Below are 20,221 nucleotides of genomic sequence, written 5' to 3'. Positions count from 1 at the left end.
ACAGGGGATCTGGGACCCTAGTGGGTCCTCAGAGTCACTGCAGGGGGGCCTCCAAATTATTGTTAATTTTTGAAAGTTTTTTCAAAAATGTAAAAGTATTAACATGAATCCAACATATTATTAGCAAATATAAATCCCCACTGCTGATAGGCTTACTGGCCTATAGGTAAGGTAGCCATCCACAGATACAGTTCATCCTAAGGACTCACTGTACCACATGTATGTTTAACATTAAAACATGATTTAAAAAATCATGCCAATAATTATTTTAATAGCTTAGTATTCTATGCAAACAAAAGTATGTATAAAGGCTATAGGCCGCCCTACACGTTATTGTAGGCCCAGTTTAATAGGCAACTTAATTTTATACAATATATGTAGTAGGGGGTCCCTGCTCCGTCTCTCTCTCAGTTAAGGGGTCTTTGGATCATTTAATCAATTATCATTCTCACCTCTCACTCTGAAACCGAAACATAAGATATTATAGTGTGGACCTAATGATGACTTGCTTAAAGTGTTAAAAAATGTGTACATAAAAAAAATGAAATGCCCTAAATTCATCTACACAAAGTACTTTATCTGCAGAAAGAATACTCCAGATGGGAACATGTATGGCCTTGCCGTTTCTAGAGGTCTGACTTTATGACACTGCAGCTAGTGTGACATTCTTCACTCTTCAAAGCTCATCTTCACCTTTAACACGCTGTAACCAGCCATGCCCATACTACCTTATGGACACACGTTTAAATGAAAGACTCCGTTCACTCAGTAAATGTGTAAAATAAAATATTTTCTATTTCCAATCATTCATGGATACATTTGTAGAGATACAAGTAACAGTAAATCAAACAAAGTCAAGCCAACACCTCTAAAGAGCTCTACTTTGCCCTTTAGTAGCTAAATAAGAAAATGCCACCTTGAACAGTGGCAAAATCCAAGTGCATGCTGGCAAAAAATTGTAATTGTGACTGTCCAGATATTAAAAAATTACCCATGATGATAATACAGTAGCAAAATATTACATATCAAGAAAGAAAGGCTAACATGAAAAGAGTATTCTTAAGACATGAGTACAGAAACAGGGTAATCAAACTGCACAACTTGATAGAGAGACTAGTAACAAACAGACTCCTCTTAAAAGTGAGTCCTTTAGAAGCAAGGAAAAGCAAGAATGCATCCATTTCAGCAAGTGTGTGTCATGTAACCTGTGGGGACATGGGCAGTGAGACAATCAGAAGATCAGTCCATCGGCTCTTATTCACGGAAATAATACATGTATTTGAAATGTGAGCCCATCACGGAGTCTTGGGTAAGATTAGCCATGGCTTTTTATGATCCTGCAGCAGTCCAGTGCTCTGCAGAGTACCACCAGTCTGTGAAAAGCTTATCCAGTCAACTCAAAACAGGGTTTCACGTCAAGAAGACATCTGGTGCACATTGGGACATCATGTCCATTTACTGGAGAGAAAAAAAAAAAACGTGAAGGGGGGTGGTAGACCACCACTTTGTGAGTAGGCTAAGATTTATTATAAAAAATATCTCTCCCTCGTCTTAGAGTTCTTCTGTTTTCATCCCACGTCACGTCCCTCAGGCCAACCTGTAAGAATGGCATCAATGAAATGACAGCAGATTTTAAAACTTCAACTACTGCTATAGGAAAACACTGAAACCTCGTGTTTGACATGGAATGTGGACATTTTGTATGTTTTAACAATAGTTGTTGTGTGCAACCACCGCTAATAACCTACCTAGTTGCCATTCACTTGCGTTACAGCTGTTCCTTCAAGGTTGTTTGCTGCCCTCTGTCTACTGCGATTCTCACGTTCCTCATCTTCTTCATCCCTCTCCTCGTTGCCACTGTGATTCTTACAGTATAGCCTTTTAAAACACACACACAAATCAGCAAAGGGACAACCACAGGGTCGTCAAATGACCCTTATAGACACTAATAAAGTGTCTTCAAACCAGAGAAAGTTACATAGGAAGTGACTTTTGTAGTTTCTCACACAACCAACCAACACCATAAAAGGCTGCAACTTTGGGTGCTTCTGCAAATTTCAACACTTGCAACAGCTAAATGATTCAACACATTCTGCTACACAGGACAGGAGGGGATGGAAATATGACTGATGTTCAGACCTGGCATATTCGGGATGGCCACATTCTTTTAGCAGTGTGTACACAAATGTGTCCTGGGCTGCCTACTCAACTGAGGTTGTATGCGTAAGCGAGGGTACGTACTCAATTGCTGGCTTTGTCCACGACGACTAAAAAATGGAGTACGAGTGGCGCCAAAAATGTTTCTCACTTAGAAATCACTTTACATCTTGTGTTTTGGATGTTATCATCATACTGTCAGTGTTTTTGTTCCGGTTGCTCTGCACAGATGTGACACCTCCCCGCCCGCCTGCTCTCATCCCCAGGTCTGAAGCTCTGTGCGCTGGCGTTGCCTGGCAAAGGTCCCCGGGGACTAGGGCTGGGTATCGTTCAAAGATTTTCGATACCGGTACCGATACCGTGACTTCGACACCGGTTCCTATACGTGAGCCCCCTCTGTGCATAACGTGGATTTGTTCTTGCCTGCCTCTATAACTTCAGACAACCAATCAGCAGCATTATTAGATCTTAGTAGAAGCATGCTGCGTGCTTATTGGCTCACTGACGCTGATGAGATTTACTCCATAGGTATTGAAATTTGGAATTAAATGACGAGGCATTTTTCGATACTCAATACTTTAGAGGCAATTCGGTCGGTGTCTAAAAAGTATTGAATTCGGTACCCAGCCCTACTGGGGACGGCAGGTAGACAATAACCCTTTTTTTTTTTTTTTTTTAGGTTCATAAAATGAAGCATGTTAATGCCAGGTCTGAACAGAGCCTTAAAGTTTAAGGTGCTATTTCACCGATGAACAGACGACGGTGGTCGTAAAATAAAAACGGGGAAGAGGAAGACTGCAAGTTAGCTAACGTGGATGGAAACCATGCACAATCTGCAATATTCAAAAAATAATTGGCTTTGCAAATGTTTTCCAAGAAAACTCAGGACACCGTTAATCTCACGCTCATGCGTAGTGATTGGAGCATTGAGAGGAAAGGGGTTGGGGTTGGGTTTAGGGTTAGGGTTAGGCCAGATGTGGTTCAGATGTGGTTGGTTAAGTAAATCAAACTTCTATAACTTATACATACCAGAATATGAGATAACAAAATATAATTATAATAATAATAACTTAATTTGTATAGCACTTTTCAAAACCAAGTTACAAAGTGCTGTACAGTAAATAATGAATAAAACAAGATCCATAATTAAAATATAAATGCACTGAAATACTTAAGATTCAACAATAAATAATACAACAATGTTAGCAATAAATAACAGTTGTGTGTATGTGTGTGTGTATATAAATAATAAAAAAAACAGTTATGAAAAGGCCACACGATAAAAGCGAGTCTTTAGAAGAGATTTAAAAGAAGCCATAACCGAAGGGCCCGAACAGCAAAGGCCTGGTCACCGTTAGTGACAAGACGAGATTTTGGAACCCTTAGTAGAGCCCTGCCAGAGGATCTCAGGCATCGGTCCAGCTCGTACGGAGTTAGCAAATCACATATATAGGCAGGAGGCCGTTCAGGCAGGAGTTAAATCTTAAAATCTATTTTACAACTCACTGGTAACCAGTGAAGGGCAGCAAGGATTGGTGTGATGTGTTCATTCCTGGCGGCAGCATTTTGAATAAGCTGCAGTCTATGAATGTTTCCCTTACTATTGCCAGAATACAGAGCACTGCAATAATCAAGTTTGGATTAGATAAAAGCATGTGATGCGTAAATACAAACCATTCTGCGAAATCTGTCTCTGAATGGTATTAATTAGCTTGGTGATCCAGCCTAGGATGACCATCCATGACTATGGTTTTCTAAAGTGTAAGTTAAACATATCATCTTTTCACATTAGTGTAAATTAAAAGCTCATCGGAATCAAGAAGGCATTAGTGAAAAACCTTTACAATAATGGCATTCAAGGAATAATTGTGACTTGATGATCATATGTAAAACTTAGAATCAAAGTACAAATTATATTGTGGCAACAGTAAATATAAAGAGAAAATCTGTGTAAAAAAACCCAAGTAAAAAAAAAAAAAAAAAGTAATACAATAATACAGTCAAATGATATATGTTCAAATCTGGTTTGAAGCATAAGCCCTTTATTTTTAACTGAAAATGTGTTTCTCTGTAGTTGAACTCACTTGTAGATGCCACGTGCCATGTTCTCAATGTACTTGGCTTTGTCCTGCAGGCCGCAGTGATAGTGGTAGGTCTTCACACATGCCTTGATTTCACATCCAATGGTAGCACCCAACTGAGTGCAGAGTGTGCATTTCTGGAAAAACAAAAAACAAAATTTCATTAACAAAAAAGTCGTTTTTTTAACTCTTTCAAAACAGGTTAGACTGTTTAGTGGTTAGAAACATCTTCCCACCATTCTTTTCCCTCTCTTGATTTCCTGGATGACTGTTTTTACGTCAAAGTTTCCAAATTCAGCCCGTGACGTAGTGGTCAGCTGCACCGTCCCTGATGAAAAAAGCTGAAAGGGACAATAGATTACAAAAAGATAAAAGCGGTAGTGCTGCAACTGCACATTCACGGCATTAAGTGTTCTGCATGTTGCACAAACAGACATCCCCGCGCACATCAAACTTACCATGCACCTGTAGTGTGCCGCCACTTTTTTGGAGTTATCGGTATGAAGCATGCCCCTCGTCTCATTCTCTTCATCACCAGCATGACAGAAGCCACAGCGCTGGCCGCCATCTGCCGGGCTGGCCCGAAGAGGTGACCTGTCCCGCTAGAACACACGGAACAACACTCAAAAACAGTAGCCGCATACAGCGGACAGCAGCCGCATACAGCGGACAGCAGCCACATACAGCGGATAGTAGCCACATACAGCGGACAGCAGCCGCATACAGCGGACAGCAGCCGCATACAGCGGACAGCAGCCGCATACAGCGGATAGTAGCCACATACAGCGGACAGCAGCCACATACAGCGGACAGTAGCCACATACAGCGGACAGTAGCCACATACAGCGGATAGTAGCCTGACGTGGTCATACTTATATTCTAGTCAGAACATGAGTCTGATACTGCTCCACTGGGCTGTGATTATGGGGCGGGTTTCAACCGAACCAGGAAAGAAAATGCCTCTGCACTCAATTGGATAGACCTCCAACCAATCAGAGCAAAGAAACAGACGTCACAGAAGCTGCAAGTCAAAGGTAGGCTTCGACAGAGCAGAGGCGGCAGTTTCCGTGTCGTGCGGACGGGTGTGGCAATGTGTCTACATACGTGATCGCGGTTCTCTGTTCCTCTTTTAAAATAAATGCGCTGTCCATATCTTTTATAACAGACGCGATGGCAGCCATCTTTGTTGTAAACAAATTCAACCCAAGCGCTCTTTGGTGACGTGGTTGATTACGTTACTGTTGATCATATGTCCATCATCGTATAAAGCCCGCCCTGGCTTGAGCATAGTTGCTCCACAACGGCTCAAGTCCAGACCGAACTTCCCGACCTCAAATGTTGTGGGCGGGGCTAAGTTCGGCTGGCATCCAGGCTAAGCGGACAGGCCATTCAAGTGAATTTCACAGACTGCATTGGTGAACAGACGTGTTGCCTTACGTGGGAGGAACTCTCCTCGTCTGCAGCCTGCGAGGAAGTGGAGCGGGTGTCTTCTGATTGGCCGCGAGATCCGACCTTGGCTCTTCCCTTCTCGAACCTTCCTCTGCCCCTACTTTGTGGAGGCGATGAGTCGGAATCATTGGCCACAGCTCCCTCTTCATCTAACGACGTACCAACAATCATGATTAGTACAAACTTTTCCGTTCATAAAAGATATTCAAGCAAAACAATCTGCGAGTGTATTTTTTTTTGGGAGACAAAAATCACATTAAGAACTTCATCAGAACAAATGTCAAGCACAGAACAGATGGAGCGAGCGGCTGTAAGAGAATGTTTTGTGGTAGTATTACAATTTGATATACAATGAGATTTAAACAGACAATCATCATTACAAACAACTCAAATTCATGGAGTCTACGTGTTTGTATTTGTGTTGCAACTGAAAAGGGAAAGCAGCTGTAAATCCAATCATCCACACAGCCTAATGATATAACAGATGTTAAAGCATACTTTACCTTGAATGCCAACCTGAGAGGCATCCCGGTGTTTGCGACAGTAAACACTATGTTCAGGAGCAAAAGAAATATAATTCAATTGAATTTAATGGAAAGAAAATGTATATTTTGTTTTTTTGTAGATTTGTGCGCAGAAGAGTCCAGAGTCTAAAGTGACTTACAGGTAAATCCCTTGTGAGGGATTCTCTTTGATCTGGGCTTTGTCCTTCAGAGCGCAGTAATAGTGATACGTCCTCCGGCACGTATTCACATCACAGCCGATGGTAGCACCCGGCCGGTGACATAAAGAACACATCTGAGGGGAAAGGAAACAGACCTGTATCTTTAAGAACAAGGCTAGGTTCATGAAAGTAATTGACAGTCCTTCATGCACTTTCTGCCCACTAAAAGCTCAAGGTACATATCTTCACGGGATCTGGGATTGCTCTCCTGGTTGTCAGTTCTGGAACAATATTGCATCCAAAATATCTGCCTTGATTAATGATACTGTACCTGTTACTATCAGTGTTTTGATTTGTCAGCCGTTCAGCTCTCTAAAATTCTGAAACGTGCTGCATTTGCTGGACTTACAGCTGCTAAGAAAATGATTGCAACCCGTTGGAAACCACCTCATGACTTGTCTATTCGTACATTGACCCTTTCCTTTTTTGATGTCATATATATGGAGCTCTCTACAGCTTGCATAAATGGAGCGTCAGAAAGGACTTTTGACACTTACACACCTAGGTTTTCACCATGACAATTATGAACCGCAGCCTCAGACGTTGGTCTTCAGAAGCTGCAGCCAAACTGAAACCTACACGGTACATTAACCACCACTTCACAACTTTACTATTTACTTCTTCTCTGCTCTCTACAGTGCACTGGAAATTGAAACTTAAGTTCCACTGGCACTGCTTCCTTGTGCTACTTTCACATGCTTCCATTTTAAAGATGACTACTTCTTTGTAATTGGGAGTAGTTCTTTTAATGGGTTTACACCGGCTGCTGAAGGCCGGAAAGCGCTGCCCACTTCCTATTGACGCCTGTTCATACAGCACACACTAATAAATTATAAATATGTCACTGATGTTTGTGAACTTTTTTTTTCTTAACTGTGTAGGCCAACTTGTTCCACACATTCAGAGAGAGAGAGAGAGAGAGAGAGAGTGACAGACAGATATGCGAGGTGGTGTGCCATTCATCTGCATTAGAGGATGAATACCCGAACCGAGCCCGACGGGACCCGACGGGACCCGTCAGGACACGGGTTCAGACAGATATTTAGAAATGATGTTCGGGTTCTGGTCGGGCTCGGTCACATCAGCGCGATAAGGCATTGATAATTTTAAATTTAAAAAAGCTTATTTTTTAATGCGGACAGAAAAATGCGCCCCGATCCGAACTCTAATCGGCATGTAGCCTACTCTGCCCGACCATTCATTAAAACAGTTGAAACGGGGGTGGTGGTGGTGGCAGCAGCAACAACATCCACCATGTACTCAGGAAGTCAATCAGCTGATTAATGGGCGATAGCGGCGGTAAAAGCCTGTGTGGTGCCAATACATTTTGAAAGGGCATTGGCCCACGGGGAAACCCCAACACTCACGCCATCACACTCACTCCGACCAATGGTGGAACTTCAACATTCAGTGACTCAGTGACCGTTTCCCATCCATAACGCTGGCCCTCGCCATGCGGCGGGTCACGGGCCAGCCAATAACAGCATTCATTCTAAAAAGCTGACAACTAATACTGTAACTAGTCATTTTCTCTCCAAAGATCACAGGGACCTGATGGACACAACTGTCTGACAGGCCATGTGTAAATATCATGAAATAATGTCATAGAAGCACACAACAAGGTTATGAAAAAAGAGCACTCTTCAATATAAATACATATAGGTGTATTCATGAAAGACAACATAATGCTATAAACACTGTACCTGTAAATATATGGATACACTTTTACAGAATAGTTTATCACGGCATGAGCTAGAATAAAAATATAACGTGTGAAACTGATATTAATTTACAGCAATATAGATGTTATGCAATTGCATTTCAGTGTCAGACTCTGAAATTCACAGGCGTCTTACAGACAGCTGCAGTGCATCTCATAACATTCAGTGTCTGACATAGACATACATACTTATTAAATGGTTTTTCAGATTGAGGAATGAGCCACAGCCTGTTTATTCAAAACAATGTAATTCTAGATATGTTATTAGATGCAAAAGCTGATATTTCCCAATTAAAACGTGATATTAAACATTAGGGATTTAGTGTCATGCTACAGTCTGCATACATCCACACACATACAACATGTGTGTACAAGAAAGACAGGCATATGCTCAAGTAAACAGCAGTTACATAAAAACATGCATGCATCATCATCATCATCATTAGTTACTATTAGTTCAATAAAGCAGCTACTGCATATTCTCCTTATGCACAGTGTTTGGATGTGTGGTACTCTTAACATCAACAAGTAATATACGTTCAAATTTAAATACACTTATAGTTTTCAGATCAAATCTGTACAGCACCAAAGCTCAACCCTGGGGCCTTATAGCTCTCCTGCTCCACTCCTCTGTTATTAATGGTTCACTGAGAGGGGCAGTGGGGTACTTACCAATTTATTTCCCCTCTTGATCTCCTTTTTCACATCCTCAATGGAAAATCCTCCAATGTTGTCGCTGTCTGAGTGGGATGTGACCAGGGCAGAGGAGAAAAGCTGCATAGACATTTATAAGAAGCATAAATTGGTTTGTGCAGTCTTTCGATATGATGATGATGATGATGATATGTACAATATCTGCATTTTAATTTCCCTCATGACTACTGCACCATTTTCCACACTACTCTGAGGGTTAGCGTGGATTCCATGTGTTACAGGCATCAGAGCCGATTTCACAGTAAAATACTTATACTCACAAAATGACATTTTCTATTCAGCCACATTTTTTAAATGGTATGTCAGAGGCTTTAGGAGTTAGAGCAGTGTTTTCTCAAACCTGGAGGCCAGGCTCACCAAGGGGACAAAAGACAAATTGGAGGTTTTCAAGAATATGGGAGATATATCACTTCTTTCTGCTAAACTTTTTTTTTTTTAAAACAGTTTTTTTCTTCTTTAGGAAATGCAGACTTTTTGTTAGCTTATAAACAAATGAAACAACAGGAAAAACACAAAATCCACAGTTTTTGGGGCTGATTTCTTCACTATTCTGCATGTGTAACAAGGGTTGCAAGTAAGCATGACTTTGTGTTGAAGGATCCCAGGCTAAAAGAGGTTAGAACAGTGTGCTCTTCTCACCATGCACTTATGGTGGGCTGCCACCTTCTGGCCGTCAGACACCAGCAGCTGCCCGCACTCCTTGTCCCGGTTGGTTCTGCAGAAGGCACATTTAAGCAGCCGTGCTGCTGCTCCTTTCCTCTGTCCCGACATGACCAAAGGCTTTTTTTGTTTGACCAACTGTCTAATGACAAAAAAAAAAACATTTAAAAAAAAAAAAAACCACAAATATATTAAGGTGAGAACGACAAGATAACTTTGCATCACACAAGCTGGTTAGTATTTCTTTTTAAATAGATATTATTAAAACGATTGTCTACTTCACTCAATCATCCAGCCTTGCCATGTATACCATTATAACAGCTTCCATACACACTGATGCATCCGTCACACATCTTGCTCATAATCACAGCTCATATCTGATTCAAACTAAGAGCCAGGAATCTTTGGTGATGCCCAGAATCATTGGCAATGTAGCTAAAATAAATGATGACAATGATGGCCCAACATATTAACAGTAGGGTAATATGATAACAGAGTTTTAAACTGTTCAGTTAGTAATGTGTTCATAACGAGGGATAAACATTTGTCAACTGCATAAGCGTCCTCGCGAAGGGGAGTCAACTGTACTCTGGATATCAAGTTCTCGTTCACCAACTAAATGTGAGGATTGTGAGATAATAAAAGAACCCTTTGGAAAGTAGCCACAGACAAACTCTTTCCCAGAAACAGCTGGAAACAAAACTTTGACTAGGCTACTCCAAATAACTCCAAAATAGAGCAACGAAAGTCCCCAAAGAAGAGCCATGTGTCCTACAAACACTGTTAAATGGTGGACTGCACACGGGGCCTACACATTGGTTGCAGGACTACAGCTTGACAGTCTCAACTTCTGATCCTAGTTCATTTGGGTTGACTGTGCTATGAAGATTATCTGATGGCCTGTATGGATACTAAAATCCACAGTCTGCTAAAACTGCTGACCAATATCAGAATTGTGTGAGATCCTGCTTATATTTGAGGAGGCCAATCAATGTTGTTTATGTTCGGTCATTAAAAAGGTGACAGTTGCAGACAATATCATCACAACCCAGGCTGGCAATTAACGACAGCCATCACAGGTATAAATCAGACTGAACAGGGAATAGGAACTCAATCACACCAGATCTAATGCAACCCTGTTTATCTTACACATAGGGGCTACTTCTAATTACAGACAACCCCTCCATGAGTAGTTTTACTGCAAATGATGCAACATGTTTTCCATTTTGCATACACAGTCTGCTCCAACATTCTACCATATCTTGTCTGACCCAACTCGCAGCCATAACATTGTCTTAAGAAATATTAATCAATGAAAATATGCTATTTTAGACCGTATTGCCTCTAGATAAGCAGTAAAGATATACACATTACCTGGAGCTGGGATGATTTGAATATTAACAATGTATCATTTTCAGCTGCATTTTTATTAAACCTTTGTATTGTATTATTAATCAACATTTTTTTTAAAACCATGCAAGATTGGCTGAAAATCCGTCACTGTATTCTTTAAAGTATGAGAAGCTCGAAACCTCTAAATGTGTGCTGTCATTTTGCAAAGATAGTCTGTTTAATGGTGTCCATTATGCGCTTCAGGCGCCGCAGATTTAATAAATATGAGGAGTAAAAATTTTTACTAAATCCTTAATAGTCCACAAACGAAACTGGGTGGGTTATTTTTTAAAACACACACACATAAAAAAAAAAAAAAAATCACAATAGCAGTGTGCTGCGACGCCTTGATAGAGCCGTACGGTTACAGCCATGATAGCAGGGCCAGGATTTCACTGCGGCGGCTACAGCAGCGGAGCCAGCGTGCAAAACACACAATGCTGTCCATGTAAATAACGGCAAATATCTTTTATTTCAACCTCTGCTCTTCACTGAAATGCTCTCATATCACAATCCTGTACTACATGGCGATGCCGTGGTCGATTTGCGAAAAGAATAAGTGAAACATAAAAAGTGCCTTACATTTCTCCTACAAAGTTTTGAATTAAAGGGGGTGTGTGTCCCTTTCTCCAACAAACCAGCTATAACTGAAAACTAATTTCACTATGAACATCTTAACGCCCAGACATTTTTCCTAAGGCCTTTTCATGCAGGCAAATAAAGGTCGGTGGTAGGAAAATATGACACTTCGACATTATGTTTATGCTGGAACCCCAAAAAACTGCGAATATTTCCCTTTAAATGTGGGAAATTATCATGACAGGCGCGGGTCTTCGCAAACCGTTTCGAAGTAAAGAGCGCCATACGTGATGTATCCCTGTGAAGAGAGAGCAGCTCAGCTTGTACGCCAGGCCTGGGGCGACAAAAGGCCATCAAACACAGCAGCTATTAATCCAGCCGCTCATACACAGCTCACATCTTACCTGCTAATATAGTCTTATCGCGCTGAGACGGTGGAAAAGATGAAAAAGTGTTCCGAGCAGTGACTATGTTTCTTTCCGTCCTTCAGAAGTAATCGTGAGCTATTCACACTAGCATCAAGCTAGCTACCCTGCTCAAGACGGCAGGACTTCCGGGTATGCCTTTCAAAATAAAAGTCTTGTCTGCGAAGATATGTTGCAATGTTTCAAACGTGAAAAATGCAGGAGGTCAGATGTAGGAGTGGTAAAAGACGAATGTGCTTTACAAGAAAAGGCTACCTTATGAAAATGTACTTTCATTTTAAGTATCAATACCCCAAAGCAGATATAAGGCTACCTAAGGGCGGGCCATGTTTCATGCAGATTTTAAATAGATTTGACACACTCTAGTGTTATGTCAGAATTGAATTAAACTAATAGTTGTTGCAGCTAATTTGAGGTCTATTTGTCACAAAATCTGAGAAGTATTTCATGCGTTAAGTGCTTGTACCTAAGCAAGCACTTAACGCATGAAATACTTCTACCATAGTAGACTGTAAAAGATTAAGGGTAATACCGAATCTTGAGGCCCTTAAGCCTATTTTCATTGTTATTAATTATTATTGCTAATTTGGTGCATACTCATAAAAAAGTTTTGCTATTAGGGTGCGATTAAGTTTCTATACAGTCTTCTGTGTGATCTGTACTTAACCTTGAAGGTGCATGCACAATGCACAGTGGGTGCTGTGGCCAATATGGGCCCAACATTAACATTTTGGCCCTTAACAGGTTCAATCCGGCCATGGATTTAACAGGTGACAGCATATAAATTACCACTGCAGTACTAAGTTGAGAAATAAATATAATTTTATTATGGTAACCTAGTTATTATATAGAGTAATTAGCAGAGGACTTAAGATTGATCCTTATGAAACACCCTGAAGCCATTGGCAACAACAGTTTGAACTCTAGCAGAAAGATAGGCTGTGATTTGAACAAGCTGTAAGACGTTTCATCAAAACAACAATGAAAAACAGCTTATTTGACAGTGTTGTGATGATATCAAAAGCCTTGGACAGATGTACAAAGGATGTAGTACCATGTTGCTTTTTATCAAGGGAGTCGACAATTCAGCAATAAAATGTCAGTGACAGCAATTATTGCATTATATGACCAGGCCAAAAGCTTGAAGTGAAGGACATTATTATCCTCCAGAAAGGCTTGTCATCGTGAGTTGACCAGTGAGTCTTTTTATAGATAGACAGAACAGACAGGACAGGACAGCCATCGCCTTTGTGTAATGAAACCTGAGCTGTAATTGCTAACACCATAAACCACCACATGTGACACAAAATAAGCACCAAACCGGACAGCATTTATTAGCTGGGTTGCCATTTGGAAACCTTTTGTGTAAATAACAATAGAGAGATATGCATAACGTGACGTATTGAGCACTAACCTTCTGATGCTTTTTTACATTTTTTTCAACATCTGGATTGGTTTAATGTATGTTTGAGATTGCTGAAAGGTGATTTCAATCCACAATGTCTGTCATCTACTGTTGAGCATGATGATGGAGCTGTAATGATATGGACATATGGGAGTCACGAGGACCAAAAATGTTCAACATACTATGCTATTTTTTTGTTTTCTTGCGACTTTTGTGAATTAGCAATGGATGTGTTTTAATTGCCTATGGTGGATTGATGTTGAGGAATTGATAAGGAAATGACTAATGCTAATACGTATTAATATTATCCTGTGTTTTACAAAATGCAATGCATGTATTTATTCTACGATGGCCTATATAAGTTAAATTCCATAAGATAAAAGGGCTGTCTCAAAATGTCTTTGCCTTATCTTTTTCTCGAGAACTTTGATGCACTTGATTATTCTTACAGAGCAGTCCGGCTGAAGGTGGTTCCCGTATATTCTGTCCACCGACTCCACCCACACGAAATTTGCGAGCCATGAAACAGGCGCACCTACAGCGGAGAGGGCGTTTCCACGTCTTTGCCTTGGTTAAAGTGATTGGCTAAAATTAGTGGCAGTCATCCTGTAAAGCAAAACATACCCGCCCAGTGTCCCCGGGATGAGGAGAGGACGAGAGAGTTTCAACAGAAGAGAACAGGGAAATGAAGCTGTCTGACAGGCCAGCCCAGTAACTCTCTCTTTACAACTAGGCAACTAGCTAGCAGGATAGGTGACAGACGGTCACGAGTAGAGAGATTTATAGGAAATATCACAGATATGAAGGTCGTCCGCTTGAGCAACTTGTAGCTACAAGTAGTACACGTTAGATAGCTAGCTAGCTAACGTTACAGCCACATATCTCGGATAACGTTACACTTCAAAGTAACGTTAGCGTTACAGTGGTAAAAGAAAGTGGGGACAACTTGCTAGCCGGCTAGCTAACTTTTAGCTTCCGAGCCTTCTTCGGCTTCAAAACTAAAGTTCACTCGGTGAGTCTTGACAGCCTGAACTGAATATTTCAGCAGTGTGTTATGTGTGTGTTTTCCACGGTACTCACTGTCCACGTACTGAAGCTAGTTTTGTTGTTTCTTGCTACAGCTAACTAGGTCACAAGCTAGCTCAACTTTGCAGCTGAACATCGCTGTGACGTTAACTTTGTTACCGTGCTGTTCCCCGTTATGTCCTCGTTTCGGTTAGGAAGTCCACGTTTTATTCGGCTGGGCTAACGTTAATGTTAACTTGGTTAAACAAATAACCAAGGGAAAACGCATCGCAGTAGTGTTACTTGAGCGCTAATCTGCTCGCATTATCTTTGAAAACTAATGTAAGATTAGCGATGTTAGCTAGCTAGCTGTGTGTGTGTGGTCATGAGCTTTAACATTGCAACTCAATAGTTTCAGTCAGACAGTTTAACTATTGTTGCTTTCTTCAGGTGAGAGCGGGTGAGAGCTTTTCAGCCATTTCCTGATGCAAAGAAGTACAGGAAATTGAATTGCTTTAACTGCATATCATAGTTATTTACAACGGTGTTTTATTTCATCAGAGATTTGGGCTTGGATTACCAGTCTTCAGTCATGCCTTTTCCTTTTGGGAAGTCTCAGAAGAGTCCAGCTGATATAGTGAGGAGTTTGAAGGAGAATGTGGCATCCATGGAAAAGATGGATGCTGCTGACAGCAAAAAGTGCGAAAAGGTCGGCAATGGACTGTCTCTTATTTAAAATAGTAATCCCTTATTCTTAACACCAACTGAAAGTCTTAGTCATTAACATATTTTTTTCCTGCTTAATTAAGGTCGCGGAGGAGGTGTCCAAAAACCTGGCTTCACTGAAGGAGGTACTTAGTGGAACAGGTGACAAGGAGCCTCAAACCGAAGCAGTGGCTCAGCTTGCACAAGAGCTGTACAACACCAACCTCCTCATCGCTCTAATTGCAAACCTGCAGAGGATTGATTTTGAGGTGTGTGGGGGGGGGATGTTCTTGTTTCTGCAATGACTTTGTGTTTGTAAAAAGTATTGATCCCTTTGTGTCAACACCAAATGGTAAAACAATGCTCCCACTGTATGTCTGATTTGAACATGCCCAAAGCATAAATGTCTTTGTATATCATTATCACCCAGTCAGCCATTCATCTCTTTGCGTGTTGTACAGGGGAAGAAGGATGTGGTTCATTTGTTCAGCAATATTGTGAGACGTCAAATTGGCACCCGTACACCCACGGTGGAATACATCTCTACGCAACAACAGATCCTCTTCATGCTTCTGAAAGGGTAAGTTCATCTTTTCAGGATGTTTGATACATGTTTGATGTGAGTGCTTTATATGTACAGTATATTAAAGGCAAGTCCAACCTTAGATACTCCTTAACTGTAACCAAATTATTTTGTTTATGGTACTTTTTTTTTTTTTTAAACGTTTTTGGTAAAATCACTTTAACTCAACATGCCTTGTGATTTTCTACATTACCCAGTATGTGTTTCAACAACTCCCGGAGGAACGAGCGTGAACATGTTGCATTCATCTGTGGGTAATGCATGTTGATGAAGAGAGTGATAGAGTGCAGGTTTTACAGCTCTAAAAAATTTGAGTCGCCCTGCCTACTGGAAGAGCAACATCTATTACGGCTGCATTGCATTGTGGTCGATTACAGCTGAGGCTGATAGTGGATCAAATGCTATCTCTGCCCATTGCTGTGTTTGTTCCAAAAATGTCATGTCTCTAAAGAGGACCATCCAGTTAGATTGTCAGAGATGGACATCAAACATTTGACATTTGATGTTGGTGTGTAAAATGATTCTTCTGCTAATAGATTCCCTTTTAGCTGCATGGTGAATTGTCTACATTTAGCCAGCTGTCGTCAGGCTCATAAAAAAATACCTTACCATTTATAAAAAAAAAAAAAAAAAGAATAAGGCCTAGAAGTGTAATGTTCATCATTAATTTGGATAAAAGGTGTCAGCTAAATGACATGTAATGCCTCATTAACGGTCTTAAAAGTGTTTAGGATGGGTCTATCTTTAATTGACTTTACCTGTTTGCAGTTTTTGTTTGTGTTACATCTACATCTGTTTGTTTTATAACTGGCCTATATTGAATTCTAACGGGGCAGATGACTTAACCTGGGCCTGACATGCATTAACCTGTACAGATATGAGAGTCCAGAAGTGGCTCTGAACTGTGGAATGATGCTGAGAGAGTGCCTGCGTCACGAGCCTTTGGCACGGACAGTGCTCTTCTCCGAAGACTTCTACTGCTTCTTCCATTATGTTGATCTCTCAACCTTTGACATTGCCTCAGACGCTTTCGCCTCATTCAAGGTACACTGGCATATATTTTCCGTTTTCAGCACCTTCATACCGACAGTCCCTATCTAATATCTTGGTCTCTCTTCTGTTCCCCTCTCAGGATCTCCTCACAAGACACAAGATTATGTGTGCAGATTTCCTGGAGAAAAATTATGACAGAGTAAGCTTGTTTTTTTTAGTGTGGATTTTGATCTTTAATGGAAAGAGTGCCCATGCTGTGCCTAATATACTTGTAAAATGTCTATCAGGTGTTTACAGAATACGAGAAGCTGCTGCATTCTGAGAACTACGTCACCAAACGTCAGTCTTTGAAGGTAGAAGCTCCACCGTCTCTGTCAAATCAAAATCACCGTTGAGCACTTAGTGTAACTGACATGTCTACTTACTTAAGTTGATTGTGTGACTTTAACTAGATCTTGCAATAATTACAGTATTGTAATTACATCCTTTTTTTTCAGCTCCTTGGGGAACTTCTCCTGGATAGACACAACTTCACTGTCATGACAAAATACATTAGTCGGGCGGAGAACTTGAAGCTGATGATGAACTTGCTAAGAGACAACAGCCGAAACATCCAATTTGAAGCTTTCCATGTGTTCAAGGTGTGCACCTAAAACATGTATCATCAGTGCACAACAATTACTGTATAATAATCTAGTTGTACCGTGAAATGCTACATACCTCTTTTAGAAGACAAATGTGTTTTTAAGAGAAGTTTGTAATCAAATTTAAGCATTAAACTTTTCAGATAGCCAATTTACATCATCTCTGTCTCTCTCTCCTGTTTTTGAAAAAAGGTATTTGTTGCAAATCCCAACAAGACTCAGCCCGTGCTGGACATCCTGCTGAAGAACCAGGCCAAACTCGTGGAGTTCCTGAGCCACTTCCAGACCGACAGATCAGAGGATGAGCAGTTCTGCGACGAGAAGAACTATCTGATTAAGCAGATCCGGGACCTGAAGAGGCCCACGGCACCGGAGGAAGCTTAAGGCGGCAGGGACGAGCGCTGCATCAGGTGGTAGATGTTATTGGGTGGTGGCTGGAGCTGCAGAGGGCTAAGAGAGAGTCTAAAAGACATGCTTCATTAAAATGTAATATTAACTTCAAAATGTAGGAAAAAAAGATTACTTCCTTCACTTTCTGTTTTTTTTTTTTTTTTTTTTGTGTGGAGGTGATTTCCATCCAGCAACCTGAGTGGGCCAAGAACTGTTATTTAAACCATAGTGCTTCTTCTCTAGTGATAATTAAATGCATTTAGTCCGTTCTTGTAATGTTGGACCTTAAACTGTTACCCTTCTACACACATTGTGGCTGGCAGAGACCTTAGAATGACAAAAATGTCACCCCATTCACAGCCAACGTGTGTTCTCAAAAGCCTTTCTCAGAAATGTGTCTATATTTTAGAGATTGAGAAGGTGAGGAGAAGTTAATATATTATTTTTTCTAATGTATCTTCATGGTAAACAGTTTAAAACATACAGTAACCCTTCTCTCTGAACATTTAATCTAACTAATTGCATAGGTTTGGTTTCTTCCCTTATTGTAAGCTGTTGTGTTGTACAGGGACTTAAATGTTCTTTAGAAAAATATGGCTTTGGCAGAGTGACGTGGATCATATTGGCCAGGTCAGCACATAGTAATTTCTGGTGATTAATGTGTCGTTATTAGGCCTTTGGTTGCATGTGTGAGGTTTCAGAGGTCAGAGATGATCCTGCAGTGTTGTACTTGCAAATGCATTAGCTGGCACAGGAAGAGGAAATCAAAACCATAGAGGAATCAATTAATTGTGCTGTGATTTTAGGCTGCGCTGAGCGAGGCTTGCACAACTGAAATAGAAACAAGGCATCAGATAATGCTGCAGGGTACCAGCTATCCATTCAATGCTTACATGGCTAGCCAGGATATACCAATTGATCTCACTGGGAGCACTCCATCTCACCCTCATGTACTAAGCACAGATAGAAAGTATTCATTTTAAAACAATGCTTCAACAATTCATGGGCTTTTAAACTACTTGATGTATGCCATGTTGACCATTTCGCTTTTACAGCATAAGCACTGCATAACACAAGAAATAGTATTGCAACTTGCGTGCCCCACGATGATGCATTATAAGTATGTTACACTGTAAATGTATTATGTTCATATGAGAGCATGATGTGTTATTTAAAATTGGTGGATATGCCGAAGAGATTTAATTCTAATTTAAATCAGGAATGTCATTTTTCTGATGAAGTTTCCTCATTTTGTTTTCATTTGACACATTAAACATCTGCTACACTGGATTTGAGAATTGGGCAGACTGTAGGTAATGGACATTTGATTTAATACTTTGCTAAAACAAACTGGATCACCTTAATCTCATCCATGCAGTTAGTTACTTTACACCAAAGAATGCAAAGAGAAAATGGGGTGGCAGATGCTAAAACATCAGACTTTAAAAATTGTGTTTTTGTCTTTTCTGATCTGATTATAATACATTTTCATATAATCCATTTTCATAGAATACACTGTAACATGCCTGTGATGCATCAGAACTCATGTCCTATCAGATGTCAACATTGTCAAAATAACCACATGCACTTTTAAGACAAGTTTGTTTTGGATGAAGAGCACTGAATTTATTGAGTTCCTCACATGCATGATTGAGAAGTTTTTATTTCTTCAAGACTTCTGTTCAAATAATTGCCTTACTTCTGCCATTGTCACTAAAATGGCATATTGGGGATTTTAAGAAATATGTTGTCTGCGCACAGTCTTCTAGTATATACCTCATGGGATTTGAGTTTGCAAATGTTCTCTTTCCTTTCCTTCCTAGACAAGATATTTTATTTGACAGTTTAAAAGACACAACAGTGGTTTGTACGCATGCCTAAACTGTGTGTGTATATTATATATATATATATATATATATATATATATATATATATATATATATATATATATATATATATATATATATATATATATATATATATATATATAAAATATTCATTCAAACTTGAACAGGGACTGCGAGCTGGTTTTCACAATGGAAAACTAGATTTTTTTAAACTTAAATTTTTCATTGGGTGGTGCCACACACACGTTAATTCATAATGAATTGCAGTTTGGTACCTTGTAATGAACGTTGCCTTATTTAAAGACATTTAATGGATTGTAATGATTATGTAAAATTCCAGACCTTTTTAAAACCGAAGTCAATATAGAAGGGGTGAAAATAAATGTACATTTCAAGTCCCAAATGCATTACTAGTTAATTTCTCAGATCCGCATCTAGTGTAGTGTCGCTTTATTACCAACTGCATTGTGCTCTAATGTGATCCTGCAAGTGTAAATATATATTTTAATAGACTACACTCAACAGTAGTTTTTCAGTTGTGGTTAATTAGCATTTAAATTCCATAAAATAATTTGGGAACTCTGCTGTGAATGTGGTACATTATGCACAAATAGACTCACGCCACCAGTTTATGAGAGAAAGTTTGTCTTAAAGTGTGTTTTGAGTTTCTTAAAAATCCTGACTCCTGATTTTTCAACTCCTTTGTGATTATTTAATGTGAAACACAATTATTTAAAACCATATTAAG

General features: G+C 40.0%; 2 protein-coding genes across 3 annotated transcripts; one reads left to right on the top strand and one right to left on the bottom strand.

Annotated features, from left to right (window-relative positions):
• Window positions 1-773: 773 nt before the first annotated feature.
• phf6 (PHD finger protein 6) lies at window positions 774-12,033 on the bottom strand. Of its 2 annotated transcripts, none has more exons than XM_078261184.1 (11): window positions 11,881-12,033; window positions 9,485-9,643; window positions 8,804-8,905; window positions 6,352-6,485; window positions 6,191-6,237; window positions 5,676-5,836; window positions 4,697-4,840; window positions 4,475-4,579; window positions 4,242-4,375; window positions 1,749-1,878; window positions 774-1,597 (listed from the first exon to the last, which is right to left on the bottom strand). In XM_078261184.1, the coding sequence occupies exons 2-10, from the start codon at window positions 9,614-9,616 to the stop codon at window positions 1,749-1,751; spliced, it is 1,089 nt and encodes a 362-aa protein (XP_078117310.1). In that variant the 5' UTR covers window positions 9,617-9,643; window positions 11,881-12,033; the 3' UTR covers window positions 774-1,597. The 2 variants fall into 2 exon arrangements, with proteins under 2 accessions (XP_078117310.1, XP_078117309.1); XM_078261183.1 differs by having other exon boundaries at window positions 9,485-9,647; window positions 11,881-12,032.
• A 1,915-nt stretch (window positions 12,034-13,948) lies between these two features.
• cab39l1 (calcium binding protein 39, like 1) lies at window positions 13,949-17,740 on the top strand. The gene is made up of 9 exons (XM_078261181.1): window positions 13,949-14,318; window positions 14,873-15,020; window positions 15,121-15,285; window positions 15,478-15,596; window positions 16,475-16,643; window positions 16,732-16,791; window positions 16,880-16,945; window positions 17,090-17,233; window positions 17,429-17,740. The coding sequence occupies exons 2-9, from the start codon at window positions 14,904-14,906 to the stop codon at window positions 17,618-17,620; spliced, it is 1,032 nt and encodes a 343-aa protein (XP_078117307.1). The 5' UTR covers window positions 13,949-14,318; window positions 14,873-14,903; the 3' UTR covers window positions 17,621-17,740.
• The last annotated feature ends 2,481 nt before the right edge of the window (window positions 17,741-20,221 follow it).

The sequence above is a fragment of the Sander vitreus genome, chromosome 10 (assembly GCF_031162955.1).
Source record: "Sander vitreus isolate 19-12246 chromosome 10, sanVit1, whole genome shotgun sequence".
NCBI classification, from domain to species: domain Eukaryota; kingdom Metazoa; phylum Chordata; class Actinopteri; order Perciformes; family Percidae; genus Sander; species Sander vitreus.
This window is presented reverse-complemented; position numbering and strand designations above follow the sequence as displayed.